Below are 21,393 nucleotides of genomic sequence, written 5' to 3' on the forward strand. Positions count from 1 at the left end.
CTTTTAATGTGGTGTGTATGGGCCATAAGTGTAGTGGGTGGACATGTTAGACGTGACCCTGATGAGGAATGATTTAAGTATTGATTTATTGATTTGAAAATTGGTTGTTCATCTTTAAAAACAACCATTCTTGTTTAGTGGTGCCCCGATACCAACAATACTCTTATCTGTTTTGCAGATAGAAGCATTGTTTAAATCTTTTATTTATTTATTTATTTATTTATTTATTTATTTTTCATTTAAACACTTCTAACAGTCTTTTAAAAGAGGCCTCATTCTAGACACAAAACAACAGAGGAAACAGAACAATCAAGACTTTTTTTCATTAAAAGTTTAACGTCAATAGATGTGGTATATTTGATAGTGATAACATCTTCTTCATGAAGCGTTTTATCTATCTTTTATTTGTACATTTTAATTATTTTTGTGTCTTATTTTTTATCTATGGGCTGGTGTGAAATATTAAAGATTATGTTTATTATTATTTTTTTTTTGCAAGGAATGCAATAGGTGCTGTGCAGTATGCACCTCTAGTAATACAGTCTAAAATCATTCTGATAATATAAACATTTTGCTACTTGAGCAGTTGTTTCTCCAATTTTGAGTAGTGCCATAATAATACAAAAATATTGTAATAAATACAATATGTACTATGTTGTTTTCTTTTTCATCAGTCTAAATAAAATCAACTCAAATTAGATCATATTAACCTTGCTGTGTCGATTGAAAAAAAAAGTTTACTCATTTTAGTTTGAAACACCAAACAGGAAGTAGTGACTGTTTGTGTGTGATATCTTGGCGCTGCTGCTCTCGCAGTGAGAGCAGTTTGATTCAGTGCTGTGGTACAGTGAGCAACTGTATACAGTACACGGACCGATACATTTGGAGCTGGAAGATGGGTCGTTTAAATCTCACATCTGCGTGAAAAAAAATCAGAGAGGAAAACACGGCCTTCAACCCCCTGTCTCTGTCTCTACGCGAATAAAAGCCAGCAACGTCGGTCTCATCTGGAAACAAAGCGAGAATGCGGATTTTACTTTCATCTACGGCTTCAGATGTGTGGGTAGAAGCATCACCGGCTGCCGCACTGTTGGTCTGAATTACACTGAAAGAGGGCCCACGCTTTGAACGCATCAGTCGGCTTCTTTTTTGGTCGAAGAACTGGTGTATTTTTGAGACTACACCGAGGAGGAGAAAGCGTCCGGGGCGGCGTGATGCACCATTTGGTCTGAGCTCAAGCACTAGCCGCTCGTGGGCTCCAACATGGGAGGATGAAGCAGGTAACTGTTGGTTCGGTATCTGTACTGTTGCCCCCTTTACACTGTTCTGAACACCCACCGGTCTCGTCACCCTCCGAGATTTCAACTCTCGATTGTCAGGGGCGGTCTGGAGGGTGACCGCGGTGCCAAAGACCAGCGGTGGGAATTATTAAAGGATAGGTTCGGTTTATACAGCTTTTACATTGTTTATTGAACAAAGTAGAACAAAATACTCACCCAGAAGGCTTTCCTGATCCAAGCAGTGCTTCAGGAGATATTTAGATCCAAAATCGTGCAGCGGACGTCAGTATAATGGGATCCATCGGGGCATAGACAGCGCCGCTCCTAAAACTGCATTAACGGTCCCAAAACTCATGTTTTTCACCAATATCCCATCATGGTCCGCTCCAGGTTAGTCTTCTGCTGCAGTAGTGTCACTCCAGACAGCGCTGTGTGGCTGTACTGACCTCTGAACTGACGAAGACTTTGTTTACGTTTGTCCCTTAAAGAAAGGAGGAAGTGGAGTCAGCTCTCCAGAGAGTACTGCGCATGCGCAGAGGGGCAAAACAAACAGGTAAACAAAGTCTTTGTCAGTTCAGAGGTCAGTACAGCCGCACAGCGCTGTCTGGAGTGACACTACTGCAGCAGAAGACTAACCCGGAGCGGACCATGATGGAATATTGGTGAAAAACATGAGTTTTTGGACGGTTAATGCAGTTTTAGGAGCGGCGCTGTCTATGCCCCGATGGATCCCATTATACGGATGTCGGCTGCACGATTTTGGATCTAAATATCTCCCGAAGCACTGCTTGGATCAGGAAAGCCTTCTGGGTGAGTATTTTGTTCTACTTCATTCTAAAAACAATGTAAAAGCTGTATTAACCGAACTTAAACTTTAAGTACGGTGGCTGGTAGGTGTCAGACAATTTGCAAAAGCCACAACACAAATGCGAACAGAACAATACAAATTTTCAGCTACAACACAACACAAATTAAAAGAGGTCAACTTAAGTGGTTTTGTAATGGTCAGTAATCCTGTTGGACACAGAAAAGTAGTGAAAGTTATTAAACATTGGTTGTGTCCCAAATCACTCCCTCATTCTCAAACTTTTTTCAGTCATGTACCCCCTATGGCATGTCGTTTTTTTCCACCAAGTACCCCCTAACAATTTTGAAGCAGTTTTGGATGGAAAAAAAGAACATAGCACTATACTCTAAGTGTCTATTGAATATGATATTAAATTTATGAACTTTATCTTACAGCTGGGGATTTACAGTTATAACGCAAAACAGCATGGGTTTTAGTGATAACTAGAATTATACTTAACATATTTTTTCCCACAATAACCAAATATAATACTGATTTATTAAATGTTACTTTTTTAAATTAGGGATGCACGATATATATCGGTATCAATATTGATACTGGTACTGATATTGGTCATTTTTCTAACATATCGACATCCGCTGGTGTGTAAAAGTGAGCTGATATTTACTCATTAGCTGCCAGACATTTTCAGAGCATCTTGAATGATCTTTCAAGACCAAAATATTATTGTTTTCTATGACTGTTAAGACCAAAACTACCTAAGAAGAGTGGACAAGGAAAACAAGTTTGAAAATAAAGGGAGATATTGAAAAATTCAGTATGCATGATTTTCAGTATGTTCATCTATGATGATTTCATTTTTTTTTTTTTTTTTAACCAATACTGATATCAGTTATCAGCCATATTGGTAGTATTACTATCGGATAGCGATATCAGGCAAAATTTTCACGTCGCTATCCTTTCGCATCCCTGTTTTAAACAAATAAATACCAACCATGTAGCCTCATCTTATGCTGTGTTTCAGGATTACAAGATCTAGTGGATGCATAACCCGCAATTGACAGTTCAGCGAATAACATCTGTGCTGTTTGTTTCTCTGCTTGGAGTTGTGAGACACGCTCATCCGAAAGTTAAACAGGGAGATAAGCATTGTTCTTTTACAGTATGTGATGCCGGTTTATGTTATCAGTAATTATGTTATCAGCAGGCTGAGCGTCCAATAGCTGGGACAAAGCCCAGCGTTTATGCAATGGTCGTCCAGTTTCCACAGTGAAACAACCCACTCTACGCTTCCCCGCTGAAGTCAGAAGACGCTCAGCGTCTGACTTTTTTAAAGCGCTGAGAGGCTGCGGGGATGAATGAGAAGGAGGTGGAGCCAGTTACCTATGATAGGTCGCTGATTCTGAACAAAAGATGAAGGAAGTCTAGCGCATATTTTGTCAACAAAATCTACACACAGCAGTTAGGGATGTCCCGATATTACATTTTCACTTCTGATACGATACCGATACTGCAGCATTGAGTATTGGCTGATACCGATATTAATCTGATACAATACTTTTATTACTTATTTTGTAGTATGTTTGTCATGTTAGAAAAGGCTTGATTAAGTGATATTATTCAAACAGAGAACAGTAGTCAGTAACAGTAGGTATGAGGAAAAACTGACCCATTTATTATTAACCAATGGGTAACAGAAATTTTAACATTAAACATAGAAAATACTTGTAATTGAATAAAATAAAGGATAACTTAGAAGACCCAGAAAATATCCTTAAATAAATCAAATAAAAACAACAGGAGCGGAGTCTGGAATGGACTGCTTATATCGGTGTGCTTATATCTGAGATTTTAGATGCATTCCGATATGATACTGATATTTGTTTTTTTGCTGATATCGGACCGATATCCGATATTAATTTTGGACTGGGACACCTCTGACAGTAGTACATATCACCACTTTTTTGGGGGACATTTTAGCAGAAGCTGAGCTTCCCTTGCAGTCTTAGAGCAATCACCACTGGTCTGGTGTTAAAAAAGCACACTAAAAATCACAGAGATTAGAAATATCAAAGAATCCCAATTTAAATCCATTCAGCACCCCAAATATCGTAAAAGAGTTGAATCGGGAGAAAAGCGTGTTGTCCCAGCTCTACTGATCACATGTTGGTAACAGCGATGTTGGCGGCTGAAAACATCGTAATTTAAATAACTCCCCCCTAAATATTCAAGGTTCAGCTAGGGACAAAGGAGACTTCTCTGTGCTTGAGATCAACTTAGCAACCAAGGCAGACAGAAATTACGCCGTGTTGTTTTGCAGCCAGAAACAATGGCGTTAGAGCAAGTTGAAAAAAACTTGTCTGCAAGGAAATCGCTGCAGCCGTCAGCTAAACTACAGCAAGGATTTAACATTTCATTTACACATCCTTTGTTTATACCTTGATTAATAACCCCTGATATCTGACTATTAGAAGCCACAATATTATTGATAGTATCCGTCAGGGCTTAACATTAACTTTTTCGCTCACCAGCCACTGTGGGTAGTAGTTACCCAGAATTACTAACCACTCTGCATTTTTACTGGCCACAATTTTGTTGTTGAAAAATTGTGTTTAATATGATTAAAGCCAATGATGACGAGCTAAAGTTTACTTGAACTAAATTTACAACCTTTGTTTTAAATGTAAATGACCCCTGTGCACACTCAAATAAAGACTACATAAATGTTTGAACTTTAAGGCCACAGTTTATTATCAGGTATTCACTTCCGAACCCTCTATGGAAGGTTATGCTTCTTTGATATGAAAGTATGCAGTCTATTAAGACAAAGATATGAAAGGAGTAGTTTATTATTGCATTTAATTAAAGTTGTGAAGGTTGAAGATAAATATTTATTAACAATAAATATTTAAAAAAACTAAGTAAAATACTTTCTGGACGATAAGTCACTCTGTAGTATAATCATACTTTTTTTGAAGTCGTATCAGAAAATGTGTCATGAAGAGGAAAACAACAGACATAACGCACACTGGACTATACGTAGCATGAATTTAAAATGATTTGGTTTAACAGTATTTCTGTTTTAGAGTGAATTTTTTACATATAACTTTGATAAGAGTTTGTTTACTAGGAGGTTTACATATTGTTCCTTCAGCTCCTCATATCTGTGACCAGTTTCTCTTCTCTACGTGCGCTCCTCTCCTCCTCCCCTCCTCTGCTCTTGGTGAGTGTTGCTGGTGATATCGGTGCAGTGTGAGCTTTGAATGGGCTCTATCCGATGAACATCCTCACTTTTAAAAAGTTACGAGAGTTTTGACGCTAGTTTGTGACTTAAATCCCGGAATCTGTTTGCAATAGAGAGCAAAAAAGATGCAAGCAAACTTTTAAATCACGTTATCAGGTGTTAAACACGGGAAGCTGTCAGGCTGAGCCGGAGGCTGGAGATGAAGTCTCAGCGCATCTCAGCAGTAACGTCAGCAAAAGACTTGGCGAATAGACCAATGCGCAAACACTGTGTGCAGGCAGTGCTCATGGGAGTTGTATTGTCATAGTCTCATATTGCAATAGCTTTAGTATTTCAGATGCCGTTTCAGAAAAATACACTTAAATAATTCAACACACCAAAGTGGCTGGTAGGAGTGGCAGTGTTACCCCCCACAGCTGGAACTCACTCCCATTTGGGGTTTTGGCGGGTGTTAATGTCAAGGCATGGTTTCCGTTCAGGTCCAGAATCGTGGAAAGATGGCTTTTAAACTCACCAGGTCTGCATCAGACAGAAGTGATGGAGGAACAGACCAACCTGCACTATACCAGATACAGATAATAAAACATTTTCAGTACTGCAAACTAGTTCACCTAAAAACCGATCCCATTAACTCCATTTGTGGTCTTGGCCTGGACAAGATGTTTGTTTTTATGGTGGTCACATATTGATTGTGTTACCCATTTTCTTGACAGTTCAACTCTGTCCCTCTTTTACCGGGTCACTTTCCTTGCCCTAAGTCAAAGTTAAACAGGACTTGCATACAGTGTTGCCAACTCCTCAGCATCGGAAGTCGCTATAGGCCCGCCAGACCGTCTGTCCAACGGGAATGGTGGTGGTACTCTGTCTCTACACAGTACAGCCGGGGGGGGGGGGGGGGGGGGGGGGGGAATACTGCTGGCCATGCATGAACGGGAAAAGAGAGAAAACTGCGCTCTTTTAAAAACTTTTCTCCCGTGATCTTGGAGCCGCCGACCACCAAAAAAAGTCGCTAGATGTGTCGCTAGTCGCTTTTCTCTAATTTTGTCGCTGAGGGGTCCAGAAAGTCCTTAAAAATATGGCAACACTGCTTGCATAATAACATGGAGCACTTATATACACGTGGTTTGTGGTCTTCTCTGCATAGGAAGGAAAAACATACACTGCAACCTGCTGTGTCAGAGTGACACATTACTAGCCACGGTTCATGAGGAGTTTTTCGTCTTTCGGAATGGAATCTTTCCGAATGACTTTTCCGAAAACACTAGTATACATGGAAAGGAATATTCCAATCTCTGGTCTACATGCGCCGCTATAATCAAACAGAATAGTCGTTGGGGAATGCACAGAAATACGTAAACATCATGAGATTTATCAAAGCTGGAGGACGACGGTTTGTTTACCACGGTGTTGTCGTCCGTCCAGTCTTGAATTTATGTTCATTTCTTTCAAAGTGCTGATGGCTCGCCGTCATTTTTAAAGTTGAGGAACATCTCTAGTTGCGTCTTACGTCATATCTGAGCATGCGCTGAAAGAACGTACCCTGACAACTTTCTGTTTGAGTGGATACATGATACCTCAATCGGTTTGGGGAAAGGAATATTCCACCCCTGTGAAACGGATTAAATGTCCATTCAGATTGGCACTTTTCTTTCAGAATGAGGTGTATTCAAAAGTTAAATTCTTTCTGTTTGAGCAAATAAACCTAATGCAAGCAGAATATTTGGGTCCATGTAAACGTGGCTAGTGTCAGAGTGGTTAGTGACAACAGAGCAAAAGCATCTCTTATCTTTTTTTTTTTTTACAAGATAAATTGTACTTTCACAATGAAAAATGATAACATATCAGCATTATTGAGTTGATAACCTATGGGCCTGACATATTTCACTTCCCTGCTACACTTGTGAAACAAGCTTTCTTTGTCTCTAATCCAAAGTGAAGATGTGCCTGTCAGTGTGTATGGACGCAAATTATTTGAACTTTGAACTTTGACAGCCACTAGATGTTAAATACTGAAACAAAAACACTTCTGAATTCACGGCTTTGGATTATTTGAATTTAAAAACCATGAATCTGAATTTATGTGTCCTAAATTCACCTATTTAAATTAAGATTAGTTTAAGATTAGAATTAAGATGAATAAAATGACTGATTAGATATTTAGACTCAAAAAGTCAAGTTTAATAATTCAACAAGAAAAAGATTTAGGTTGCTCAGATTCAACTCGTCAAATTCAGATCCAAAAATTCAAGTTGAAAAATTCAGTCCATATTGGTCCAATATGGACTTTGTCAAATAATGAGGTGTGTACAGAAAGGGAAAAGACATTTTACACTGAAAAACTTCTGATCAATAACAACTTGCACACTTGCACTCATTCACACTACAAGAACAAAAAGAACAGGACAGTACACTCAGTTGTCAAAGGGTTTCAACAAGTAGACAAATGGTGCCGCTGACAGGAAGAGAAAAGGAAAGATGAGGACAAAGGAAAATAAGAAATATACCTGTATAGTCAAATAATGACAATAAATAACTAAATAAAATAACAAAACCTGCAAATCAGTGGTTCATTGGTTTTCAGCTTCAATATTTAAGGTATCCATACGAAGTAAAAGGATGCCAGATTTCATGGAAGGTCTTAAAGGGCAACACTGGTTTTTTGAAACTTGGACCTTATTTATAGGTGTGTGCATGCTCATATACTCACTCAGACAAACATCGTGCAGCTCAGAGTCCTTCAGAAGTTATTTAGATCCAGCCGATTTTAGCCGCACTTAGCGGGGGCCACGGCAAGGGAGCTTCAGCGTGGGACACAATCTCTGCAAAATCGCTCGTTTCGGCTATATTTTTTCATCCATCGCTATTCATCGTCATCGTTAAACACACTTCTCTTCTGTTGCGCACCACCAGTTCGCATTGAGTCGTGAACGTGCTCCTGTTTGTTGTTCTCGAGCCAGCTCCTCGTCTCTCTCCCTCTGCATCTTTCTTTCATGGAGCTCCTCGTCCGTGTACTCAGGCTCAAACCAGTTAGGACAACCGTCAAACGTTTGTTTACCAGGTCAGCTTTGGGTCAGCTGACCCACCTGAAGACGGTAGACGAGCTGACTTTATGAAAACATTGGCGATGGATGAACAAATTTAGCCGAAATGAGCGGTTTTGCAGAGATTATGTCCCGCGCTGAAGCTCCCTTGCCGTGGCCCCCGCTAAGTGCGGCTAAAATCAGCTGGATCTAAATAACTTCTGAAGGACTCCGAGCTGCACGATGTTTGTCTGAGTGAGTATATGAGCATACACACACCTATGAATAAGGTCCAGGTGTCAAAAAACCGGAGTTGCCCTTTAAAGGAACCTTTCAGGGAGAATCTGATTTTCTCAAGTCTCACGCAACGTAAAATTTCTTGAATCCATCGATTATGTGTGGGAATGAATGAGTCCATTTAAGAACAATGAGCCTCCTTGTTAGCAGGGTGGAAAAGACAATAATGAAATATGAACATTTGACCTGCCGGAGGATGGAAGCAATCCAAAAAGAGCAATAAGAGGGTCAGGGTTGCAATACAGACTTAGGCCTATCTGCGTGAACTGTCAGTCATGTGATCCACGCAAGAAGCGGAGCTGTTTAGCGGCTAGAAATGTGAAAACTCAAAACGGAGGTTCCTCAACGATGAATACTAGGGGGAACGACAAGGCTCAGTTTAGTAGTGCAGTTTTTGCTCTTTATGTACAATCATTCTCAATCAAGGCTTGACAGAAGCTGTAAACTGAGCCAGCAGTGTTTTAGTTCATTGATCATACTGTCTTTTCTGTCCTGAGTAGTCTGGCTGTTGCAGTTTTGTTGAACTTTTGAATCTGAATTTGACCAATTGAATTTAAGCAACCGGAATCTTTTTGTCGTTGAATTATGAAACTTGCATTTTTGGATCTGAATTTTAATTGGTAGATTCAGGACACATTCAGATACACTGTTGTCACAGGGGTGAATTCAGAGGGTTATTTTTTAGTATTTTACATATATTAATTTATTCATTCATTCATTTTCTGAACTGCTTATCCTGTGCAGGGTCACGGGTGGCTGGAGCCTCCCTTACGAAAGAAAAATATATTGCAGCATATTGGAAAATATCATGTCATATATTAGGTAATATATTCCCATTTATGAGATTTAGTATTTATATTTTACAATATATTGCAATGTATGGAAAGCAGCAATCATTTGTGTATTTTGCAATATATTGCAAAATATTTCATGAATATATAATATATTGTATATGTGCTCTCAATTTATTATTCCATGTATATCAAATATATAATATATTGGAAAATGTATTGGGGAAAATAATATATTACAATACATTCAAAAAAAGTATATAAGTACATATATTTTTCTTTCGTAAAGGGTTATCCCAGCTGTCATTGGGCGAGAGGCGGGGTACACCCTGGACTGGTCGCCAGCCAATCACAGGGCTGACACAGACAGACAACCACTCACAAACACACTCACATGTATGGGCAATTTAGAATGATCAATTAACCTGATGAGCATGTTTTTGGACTGTGGGAGGAAGCCGCAGTACCCGGTGAGAACCCACGCATGCACGGGGACAACATGCAAACTCCACACAGAAAGGCCCACTGGCCAAGCTGGGATTCGAACCAGTGACCTTCTTGCTGTGAGGCTGCAGCGCTAACCATAGCCCCACTGTTCAGCCCTATTTTACATACAGTGGCTGTTAAAATTCAAGCAATTATGTCTATTTGCTTCCTTAGATGTGTCCCTGTGGACTTGATCTATGGCCTTTAAGCTATGAATCTGTTTTTTTTTATCTTATGTGAAAAATTTTCCCTCACACCAGTAACATCAATGTTTAAAGAAATTCTGCTTAAGTAAATACAGAGGAGTCCTTATAGATTGTGATTAACATCTGTGTGTAAATCCTTCCATCGTGGGCTCAGCAGCAGGTTTAGAGCTCTCTCCTGAGTATATTTAGAAGCGATTCAAGGTAACAAGATGTGCCTGAATAACCCTGTTCACGCTGCTGTTCTCCGTTGCATAATTGCGTTGCCACATTGCCATGGTGTTTGAACAGTCCCCGGCTCAGAGTACCCGATCGTCCATTAGCCCTGCAGGTTGACTTGATTGCTTGGAGGCTGAAGTGGCTATTTAAACATTTTAGGTCACACTGTCCCCGGGGGAAGTGGGGAAACTTACATTACAGTCCTGCAGGGGAAGACTGCTGCACAGCATGTTGAGTATTGTGATGCCAGACGGCCTGTGTCCTGGCAGTGGATGTTATTGAAGGAAGTAGAAAGCTATGGTTAAACCAGTTCCTTCTCCAGCAGGTCTTATTGTGATGCGGAAATTGGTAATAGCAGCAGACAATAGACATTTCATCACCACATGAATAAAGGAAAGTCTGCCTCCAGCCCACTTCCCTCCTCACTGCTGCCTTTTCTCTCCTGCCCGTCATGGTGACATGTGATAACATTATGTGTTGAATGGCTACACAGCAAGACAAGCAGCAAATGGTGTTTTAACGTGGCTGCATAAACGGCTGGCATGCATTGTTCTCAGAATAATTGCCTGTAATTGTGTTTGCTTGGTATTTACACCCACACAGGACTGAACATTAATACAAAGCCTAATTTGTGAAAGAATTAATCATTTAAAGTACTCACTGATGGACTCTCTGCCTCAGCACATGTATTATTTGGCATTTGCTGGGTAGAGATTGTAAATGATAGCAGGCAGTCTGAAATAACAGGATCCAGTGTTTGTAGAGGAGATTAGGGTTTTTATTACACTGTGTGTAATAATTGAACACCGGCTGTCGGTTAATGGCAGCAGTTAGAGAAAGCACATCAGTAGAACATAGTGTTAAATTTCAGCCAAACAAAACTGATCTTTTATTTCTTTCTGAAGTAATTATCCATTAATATTCCACTTTCATAGGTATTTCACCTTGTGCATATTAAGATGAAATGTTAGGACTGTGCTTTGAAACAAATACAGAAACCTAGCCCCCTCTTTATACTAAAAGCTACTTTTTGAATACACGGAGAAGTCCTGGAAGTTCATTCCTCAGTTAAAGTGAGGAGCATTTCCTATGATGCTCCTCCGTCTCTCATGGCTAAAGCCTGGTTTATACTTTTACTCAGTAGTAGGGCTGAGTATTAAACATTTGCAAGACAGGTTCGAAACAATACTTTTTTCAGAACCAACTTTATAATATCTAGGCCTGTCACGATAACAAATTTTGCTAGACAATAATTTTCCAAAATATTATTGCTGATCAACGATATTATTGTCAATATTATTTAGAATTTTTTTTCCATTTTTTTATTGATGTAATTATGATAAATGGGATAATAAAGTGAGTACACCATATCAAAAGCAAGAAACTTTAATTTCTTAAGAGTATTTAACTGTAATTAAAAGATATAATAAAAAATATAATAAATTTAACAAACAATATAATAATATCAATTTTAAGGAAAAGAAAATTACATTAAACATTACGATACAAACCTCGAGCCTTATTTTTCAGCTTTAGTATTTTTACACTCTGAGTGGCTTTCTTGCACAAAATAATAATTTCCAGTGCAAAAGAACAGTTTCAAACAAGCAACATGTCGATATATGCTAAGTACTCCGTAAATGTGTTGGCTTGATCCCCAGACGCTGCTCTTGTCTGCTGAGAAGTCTCTAACTGTGGTCACACACACACACACACAGACAGATGTAAACACTTGTTGATGAGGAGTTTATCAGCGCATCAGCTGTTTTTTCTTTAAAAAAAAAAAAAAGAAAGAAAACGTGTTAACATGATATGTCATGAGTTGTACTCCTTCACTAGTTAAGATCTGTCTTTCTAACAAGCTTTTGACGTGCTCTGATATAGCATCCTCTTCAATCAGAAGTTCAGAGCTGTGTGAATCTTTAAGTGAGAAGGCTGACCCTTTATGGTGAAGGAATAGAGAGGAGATGGAATTTAAGGTCAATGGCCCTCATTTATCAATCTTGCGTGGGAATTTGCGCAGATCTGGGTGTAAAAATCAGTTTACGGCAAAATTCGTGTGTGATTTATGAGACGTGCGTACCAGGGCCAATCATGCCTGATCAGCTGTTGATAAATGTGGTGGCTGAAAACAATCGTAATTTACATAACACGCCCCTAAATATTCAAGGTTCAGCTGACCGGACCCACGGAATTTACGACATGGAGGGACGCATTATGGGAAAAAAGGGAACTTCTCCATGCTGGTAATCGACAAGCCATAGCAACAGGTACAGGGGAAATGACGCCGCGTTGTTCGGCAGTCGGAAAAGTGGCGTCAGAGCGAGTCAGAAAAAACTCACCTGCAAGAAAATCACTGCAGTGATTCAGCAGCAGCAGCGTAGATGTGAGAAACTAAAACACAGCAGAGTTTTAAAAATTTAATTCACACAGCCCTCGTTTACACCTTGATTAATTAATCCGTGATGTCTGACTGTTAGAAGCCACAAGATTATTAATTGTTTCCGTTCAGGACTAGAAACGTGGAAAGCTGGTTTTTAAAAATGTGTTTGAGCTCTGAAAGAAGCTGCAGACTCCAGCCTGAACCTGTCAGACTGAGGAGGGAGTGGAGCTGAAGTGTGTCGATCGTGCGCAATTACGCATGGGCATAATTTTATGGAGTTGTATGATTATTCGTACCACGACACGAGCACATAGGTTGGGATCTCGTGTAAATTAACGTCCTTTGTTATGAAATTGAAATGGAACTTTTTCACACACAGTTCACGTTTATATGATAATATTGTAAGGATTTATACCATCTAATCATCTTCACAGTAAATCTTGTAATCAATACAGCTTCCTAAAAAAAAAAAATCAGTTCTAAGAGTTTGATCTAGGGTCCTTTTGAATGTTCTCTGCGGAGCCTTTATCATGAACATGGGAGTGCATTAAAGACTGATAACAGCCTTTCTATTTACAAACATTTCAGGTACATCGATGTAGGGAAAAAATATGTAAACGTGGAAATCAGCTGACAGCTCGCGCTGCTCTTTTATAGCGATGTATTTTATAGAATGGCGTAATAATAGTGGACTGTTAAAAGCATTCTTGGTGTCATATCCAAATCAAGGATCTAAATATTAATCTAAGAACATCCGTTTTTATTTCTGAAAATGTTTTGTGCTCATAACTCTCCTCCACAGACAGATTTTACTCGCTGCACCGTGCTGCCCACTGACATGAAACTTGCGTACACGAACTCAGACCTGGCATGGGATTTAAGCGTACCTGACGCCCACGTTCAGATTGATAAATGCCGATCTGTGCCTGGAAAGGAGCGTACACCCATTTTTCAGGCGTACGCATGTTTGATAAATGAGGGCCAATGTGTGAAATTCAGGGAATGCTGTAAATAAAAGAAACATACACACACAAATGTACTGGTTATACTCCCATATATAATGCCCAACATCATTTTTGCACATAGATAACGATGTAACAAAAGGGAAGTAGAAAAATTAAAGGAGAATAAAAAAACAACAGATCCTCATCATTGCTGGCCTTCGGTCAAACATTTTTTTGCTCATTCTTACCCATGGTTTTACAATTCTTTAATTCATCTGCTAAATTGTTTAAAATCCCCCCAGGGATTGACACACACATCCTTTCTAATATTGTTCTGACCTTGTTTATTTTTAAGTTGAGTTTCCCTCTTAGGTCATGTCATCCTTCTCTCTATGAGAACAGATTATTTATGTTGCCTGGAGGTTATTTTTTGCTTTTTAAAGAAAAGTAAGGCCTGGTCTCTAAATCCTGCATTTTTGATAAATATAATGTCCTTTTTTTTCCATATTATTTATTGTTTGAAGATTTATTTTATATTTGTTTCCCCGTACCTCCACAAAGTACGTCAGATATGGTAAAAAACACTGCACAGTATCAAATATAAAGTGCTTTCTGATTGAAGATCTGCCTTGTTTTCCCCAGGACGGCTATGCTTTGTGGCAACAGATGTTAACATGTTGGTTTCCAGCAATTTTTTTGAACCAGTATGTTGTTCTCATGTAAGGAGGTGCAGTTTCATGCTGTATAAACTGATGTATAACCACTGCACCAGGGTAGTGAGGAAACAGCACGGACATGAGGACGTTCAGATTAGTTAAACCTTCTTTGAGCTTATTTCACTCACACTAAATACACCTTGATTTGGAAAAGACTTGTAGAAAGTCTGCATTAAGGCAAGGATGATTTCATTTTGAGTCATCAGACTCGTCTTGAATCCAGCATGCTCTGATACACGTGCAGCTAGTGGTCATTGGCAGCAAGGTTGTAATAGTTAACTAAAATGAAACTAAAAAGGATAACTAAAATTTAAAATACATTGCAGTTAACTCAAACTAATAAAAACTAGAAAAGAAAACAAAAAGGATAAGTAAACTAAAACCGTATCTTGTGTTTACAAAACTAACTGAAACTAACCAAAATTATAGAGAAAATGTCCTTAGTTATAGTTTCTGACAATATTAATAGCCTTTAGGATTTTAATTAATCCGACACATTTTAGGCAGTTTAAGGCAGTTGTCAGCGCCGTACGGCACCATCATAGCGGCGTATAGGGACGAGCTTGTTTACTGCACCGACTGGCTGTGTACTGTGCTGCAACGAAACGTAGTGGAGCAATGAATCAGAGCATCTGTAATAGTTTAATTGTTACAGAGTCCAAGTTTTTATTCATTAAAGCTCATATTATATTGTTTTATTATAATTTATGTTAATATTATTTTTATGTAATTTATGTCAACATCATTTTATATAATTTATGCTTATAATTTTTATACTAAATTTATATTATTTTCTTGTGATTAAGGCAGCAGCCAACATTTCGGTATGAGCATTGACTGAACAGTGAGCACTATGTTGGACTGGAAAATAAAGTGTATTACAAAATATTTGCTCTGACCTTTGTGAATCCTGCACCTGGTTAATAAGGTATGAAAAAAACTAAATCTAAACTAAAACTAAGCCTTGTTGCAGAAATCAAAACTAAATGAAAACTATAACACCTGCTCTAAAACTAATTAAAACTAAACTGTAATGGGTAAAAAAAATGTCAAAACTAACTAAAACTAAAATATAATGACAAATCCAAAACTATTATAACCTTGGTCGACAGACAGGCCGTCGACAGACCAGCAGCGCGCACCCTGACTTCTCCAGAACGTCCAGATGGCCAGTCCGCCCCTGGGTGCAGTTAGACCAGCTGTGTTAGCTTTTAACGACCCAACCCTTAACGAGTCGGTGTTAAAACACTCAAGAGGGTAACTTTTAGGAAACTGATAAATTCTCCCAAAAAAGGTGTATTCAAGCAGAGCAAATAATAGAGGTTAAACAAATGAAATCAAGGAACTCTCACGAGATGGTGTTTAATCAAACGAAAATGTACCCTTTAATCAAAATCAAAGAACGCCTCGCCTGCGCACCTGGCGCGTAATGAAACTCAAACTTAAATATTTTCACAAACAGAGCCCCAAACACAGTCTTTTCCCTCTCTAAATAAAGCAAAAATTCCTTACTAACGAAAATTATCCCGCTTGTCCTTTTCGAGTCCTTTTAAAATGTCTTTCAGGCAGTTTGTGGGTCCATTTTCCGTAGTGAAAATTCTGAAGCCCCGAAAGTAATCCACACCGGAAAAAAAACAAAACAAAAAAAAGTCAAAAAAATGTCCTGGGACGCGATTATCCAAGGGATCCATAGGGATTTAGCAGCACACTCAAGTAAACACCTCCGGGACGTTTATTTTAAGATTAATTCACCTTTGCCCAGTCAGTTTACTTTTTTCTATGTTCCAGGCCCATTCCACCGGCACGCCTGTTCCATTGTCTTTTCCCCTCTCAATCTCCTCTCCGCTTCTACCCTGACGCCACGTCCTCCTTTTATAATTTCATCCTTTCTTTTCCAGAAAAAAACAGGTACCCCATCCTATCTTACATTTTTTTCTAACAGGGATTTATTTGAATTATACTGAAATCCTTTCATTCACTTCATTAATCTCACTTTCATTCATTTCAATCACAACAACACTTCCCTCATTTAATCAAACTTTTGTTTTTGGTGACACTGTCACAAGCTCCTGTTTGAGGACAGGAGGCAGTTAATCACCTGAAATCTCTGCAAATTCAAGTCCGACTGTTTGAAACAATGATCAGCATCTAATCTTGTCTTGCTGGTGGTCGGTCAAATATTCCTAATTTGTGCGACCCTGCAGGCTTCAGAAGGACAGTGGTGGTGTGGATTAATCAAGGAGCTGCAGGCAGTAACCCTGAGTGGATTACAGGCCCACAGTGTCTCAGAGGGGAACTGATGCTGTTTTAATCTGCTTTAATGTTTCTCTGCTTGACTCTCATTTGATGTCTGCACTGTGTTTCAGGGTCTGGCAGCCATGATGGTGACGACGACTCGTGTCAAGCGGGGACTCTCTGCTTCTGTGATATCAGGCCAAGAGTGAGCTCCATTGCAAACATGCCTCTTCACCCCAGGGAAGAATGGTTCTCTCTTCTCCTGCTCCTCTTCACGAGGCAGGGGACACCAACTCCAGTCTCTGCTGCCTCGTTACGAAGCTGCTGAACCTTTCGGAGGAGAGGCTGTCTATGGAGAACATCTCCATGGCGAACGTTTCCCTGGGCTCCCGGTCACCACCGGAAGCAGTCACGCCAACAGCAGAATCCCCCGAGAGCCAGCAGGGGGTCGGCCTACCTCTGCAGGTGTTCTTCTGCTTCATCATGGTTGCCATCTTGCTTCTGGCTCTGCTGGGGAATGTGGTGGTGTGCCTGATGGTTTACCAGAGGTCTGCCATGCGCTCGGCTATTAACATCCTGCTGGCCAGTTTGGCGTTTGCAGACATGATGCTGGCCATCCTGAACATGCCGTTCGCCCTGGTGACCGTTGTGACCACTCAGTGGATTTTTGGAGATGCTTTCTGTCGAGTGTCTGCCATGTTTTTCTGGTTCTTTGTGATGGAGGGTGTGGCCGTGCTGCTTATAATAAGCATCGACCGTTTTCTCATCATTGTGCAGAAACAAGACAAGCTCAGCCCACAGAGAGCCAAAGTGCTCATCATGGTCACATGGGGACTCTCCTTTGTTTTTTCTTTCCCGTTGGCTGTTGGCTCCCCTCCTCTACAGACCCCCCCCAGGGCCCCTCAGTGTGTGTTCGGCTACAGCATTGAGCCCAGCTACCACGCCTACGTGTTGATACTGATGCTGGTCTTCTTTTTCATACCCTTCATGGTCATGCTGTACATCTTCATGGGGATCCTCAACACCATCCGCCACAACGCCATCCGCATCCACAGCCACCCGGACAGCATATGTCTGAGCCAGGCCAGCAAACTGGGCCTGTTGAGCCTGCAGAGGCCCTTCCAAATGAACATAGACATGAGCTTCAAGACACGTGCCTTCACCACCATCCTCATCCTCTTCTCTGTGTTTACAGTGTGCTGGGCGCCTTTCACCGCCTACAGCCTGGTGACGGCTTTCAGCGACGGCTTCTACCACAAAGACAGCTTTTTTCAAATCAGCACATGGGTCCTGTGGTTGTGCTACCTCAAGTCGGCCCTCAACCCTCTCATTTACTACTGGCGGATCAAAAAGTTCCGCGACGCCTGCCTTGATCTGATGCCCAAGTACTTCAAGTTTCTTCCTCAGCTGCCAGGCAACACCAAGAGGCGCATTCAGCCCAGCGCCGTGTACGTGTGTGGAGAGCATCGCTCTGTGGTCTGAAAACCCACCCTGCAGCACCGTTACAGACACACATCATGTACCCTGCAGATCTGGGTCTGTGTTTTTGTTCTGAGCAGATCAAAAAGAACTCTGTATTAAAGAGGCTGCGTTGGTGGAGATGAGCTGCTTCAGGGTCCACTGAGAAAAGGAAACACAATGCAGCAAGTGTTAGAAATAGAAACTGAATACCTGTGTACCATCGCTATAAATACAATCAGAGGAGGTTTAATCTGTTTGAAACAGAGCTGCTGTTGGTCAGATTTTTCAAAGCTTAAGCTAAATCAGAGAGGCTGAACACCTCTTCCCTTCAGGTTTTACACAAATATCACTTACAATCTGTTCAATAACAAGGCCAGACTCCTAAAGCTCTAAATGCTGGACAAGAAACAAAAAACTCTTCAATTAAATTATAAAACCTCTAATCTTACTTCGAACATTTGTCTTATGACTCATTGAATACCTCATTACACTTCAATGCGGCACTGAAAAAGTGCTGAAAAAAAAAAAATCTTGTTTCAGCATAAAAAAACAACAGAATTGCTTGTAATGAGTAAAACTGCATCCAGTACATAGATAAACTTTCTTGACGCTTTTCTTTATGCAATCATATCAGTCCATTCTTTAATTCACACAAACATTGCGAGATGCTTCAGTTTTTCAGGTGGTTACACAAGATGACAAGAGAACCACATGTTCCTGCAGGAATCCCACCAACACACTTGCATAGTTATTAACTGGTATGTTAAACCCACCTGACCCTCTTCAGAACCTTCAGTCCATGCCTTCTCCTTATAGAAAGAATGTGTTGTGTGGAAATACAATTATGAAGTATCTCACCTTCAAGATGAACTTTTCCTTGTCAGAAATGTCAGATTTCCTCTGGATCTGACCTGCTGATGATGCCTGAACATGTGCCAGTGACGTAGTATGAGATTTACGATCGGGAGTCAGAACATGGTGCTTTATTTTGAAAAGACTGGATACTCTGATGGGTTTCATGTCTGATTTCCAGTTTGGTACGATCTGCTCTGCAGAGATTGACGTGATTCTGCAAAAATAGACCAGCAGCGCATCAGCTGTGAGCCACCAACAGCTGCAGACCGCAGGGTGTGCTGTGCGATTGACCAGAGTGGTTTCTAAGGGCGTATCCAGACCTGGACTGTTTGATCCACTTTAAATGGACCAAGGTTTGTTTCCTACGCTGGTGCAGACTTTTCATGCAGGTGTGAATAGACACAAAAGAACCCTGGTGCCAACCAAACAACCGGACCGAGACCCACTTTTTGAGGTGGTCTCGGTCCGCTTCCAAACGAACTCTGGTGCGGTTCGTGGTTCTCCGGTGCAGGTCTGAATACAAACCAAGGTCCATCTAAACTAACTACGGGATACATGCGCCTTTTTGGCCTGTAAAGCCACCGTAACCTAACCATCTTTGGTTCATACCTGATCCTCCGTCTTCTGTTTAGCCACGCTGTTGCTAGCATGTTGTGGGTCAGGACACGCAGAGCATAGCCTCTCCTTGCTGCGCGCATTCGTCTTCGCTGTTCTAAAATTGTAAACGGTGTTGTTAAGCCTTCTTTGAAGGAGCTGCTCTTGAAACTGAAAATGATTTTGCAGCTCTAATAAGAGCACAAACACATGTTTACCTCCATTTCTGGGTCTCTATTCTGTGTGTCGCCTTTGTCAGTGCTGTCCAATGAGAGCACTGATCGTCACACACGTGGATGTGTTTACAGAATATAGTCCACTTGCAAAAAGTACAATCTGAATACGAACCGCACCAAACAAAAAAATAAAGTCTGCTTTTGGTCTGGACCAAACAAGTGGACCAAAGGACTTTTCTGGTCAGAATACAGCCTAAGTATGTAGCTTAGTGCAAGGCACATAATGTTTATAAAGACGGGGTATTCTGACGTCTCATATTGTAAACATGGAAAATTATTGCTCATACTTGGTCGAGTCGTCCTTGAAATGAGATCTCTGATCTCAATGGGAATGAACTGTATAAATAAAATAATACTATCCAAGGTGAACTAGCCAGCAGGGATCATTTGAGATCGATCCAGCAGCAGGTGCTCCTGTCTCTGAGCTCTGATGTCACTTTTACACATGTTTTTCTGTCCTGATGCCTTAATGTAAGCACAGGCCGAGCAACAACCTGCAGAGTTCTGCTGTTGCTGATGCTAAAACCTAATTAAAAAAAAAATAGTTTTGGCAGTTTTATTTAACATGTTCACAGCCTAGTAAAATAGATTGGACTTGAATGCTCACGTCAGAGATGTCCAGAGTCTGCGTATTTTATATGGTTACCTCCACATTTAGACTTTAGACTGTCTAATAAAACCAATGTACAAAGTTACCAAGACAATGTTTGTGTTTAATACACATAAACAGAGAGATGACATAGATAAACACAGCTGTGAACAGATGTATATCAGCAGCTTTATCTTTGATTTCAGGAACTTTTCACACTTCTTTATATGTTGATCTGCTCCTCTTATGCAAGTAACTTATGCAAACAACCGAAGTAAGTTTGCATCAGGCAAGATTGAAAGGTTGTGAAGGACCCAAGGTACAACAAATATCTGCAAGTGGCACTCGTGCAGCTGAACTTCTCCAACCAATAATTCCGACAATGCAAGGCAAATAAGTAGGCCTGTCATGATAACAAATTTAGCTGGACGATAATTTTCCAAAATGTTATTGCCGATAAACAATATTATTGTCAATATTATTTTGATTCTTTTCCCATTTTATCATTGATGTAATTACAATAAATGGGATAATAAAGTGAGTACATCATATCAAAAGCAAGAAACTTTAATTTCTTAAGAGTATTTAACTGTAATTAAAAGTTCAGGATCTGTTAAATAAAATAAATTAAACAAAAAATATAATAAATTTAACAAACAAGAAAGAGAGAAAAATACAACGAAAATGAAATGGACTTTTTAGAAAAAATTACATGTCAATGAAAATAATTAATACCAATCAAAAACAATAAAACGTAGACCCTGTCCTTAAAGAAAAAAACTAACCCACCCCCTCCCCCCCAAAAAAACAACAATAAAAACTATAGTCTAAATAAAAGGGAGTTTATACATTTCCTGAATTGTTTGTAACATGTACTTTTTCCCAGTCAATCCGTACTGTCTGTCAAACATTTTTAACATTTCTGGCTTTCAACCGTATTGAAGGTCTGCATTTCTTTGGCAATGTAGCTGTCTTTGAGCGCCCACCATTTGGTTCCTTTTTTTCTATTTACTTTGCCGACCAAAAGCCTCA

At 39.9% G+C, this 21,393-nt stretch overlaps 1 protein-coding gene across 1 annotated transcript; it reads left to right on the top strand.

Moving 5' to 3' along the window:
• The first annotated feature begins 795 nt into the window (after positions 1–795).
• gpr63 (G protein-coupled receptor 63) lies at positions 796–21,154 on the top strand. The gene is made up of 2 exons (XM_074685626.1): positions 796–1,280; positions 16,758–21,154. The coding sequence occupies exon 2, from the start codon at positions 16,873–16,875 to the stop codon at positions 18,106–18,108; it is 1,236 nt and encodes a 411-aa protein (XP_074541727.1). The 5' UTR covers positions 796–1,280; positions 16,758–16,872; the 3' UTR covers positions 18,109–21,154.
• Positions 21,155–21,393: the final 239 nt, after the last annotated feature.

The sequence above is a fragment of the Halichoeres trimaculatus genome, unplaced genomic scaffold (assembly GCF_033239565.1).
Source record: "Halichoeres trimaculatus isolate MK-OKI-2021-1 unplaced genomic scaffold, fHalTri1.1 fHalTri1_scaffold_13, whole genome shotgun sequence".
NCBI classification, from domain to species: domain Eukaryota; kingdom Metazoa; phylum Chordata; class Actinopteri; order Labriformes; family Labridae; genus Halichoeres; species Halichoeres trimaculatus.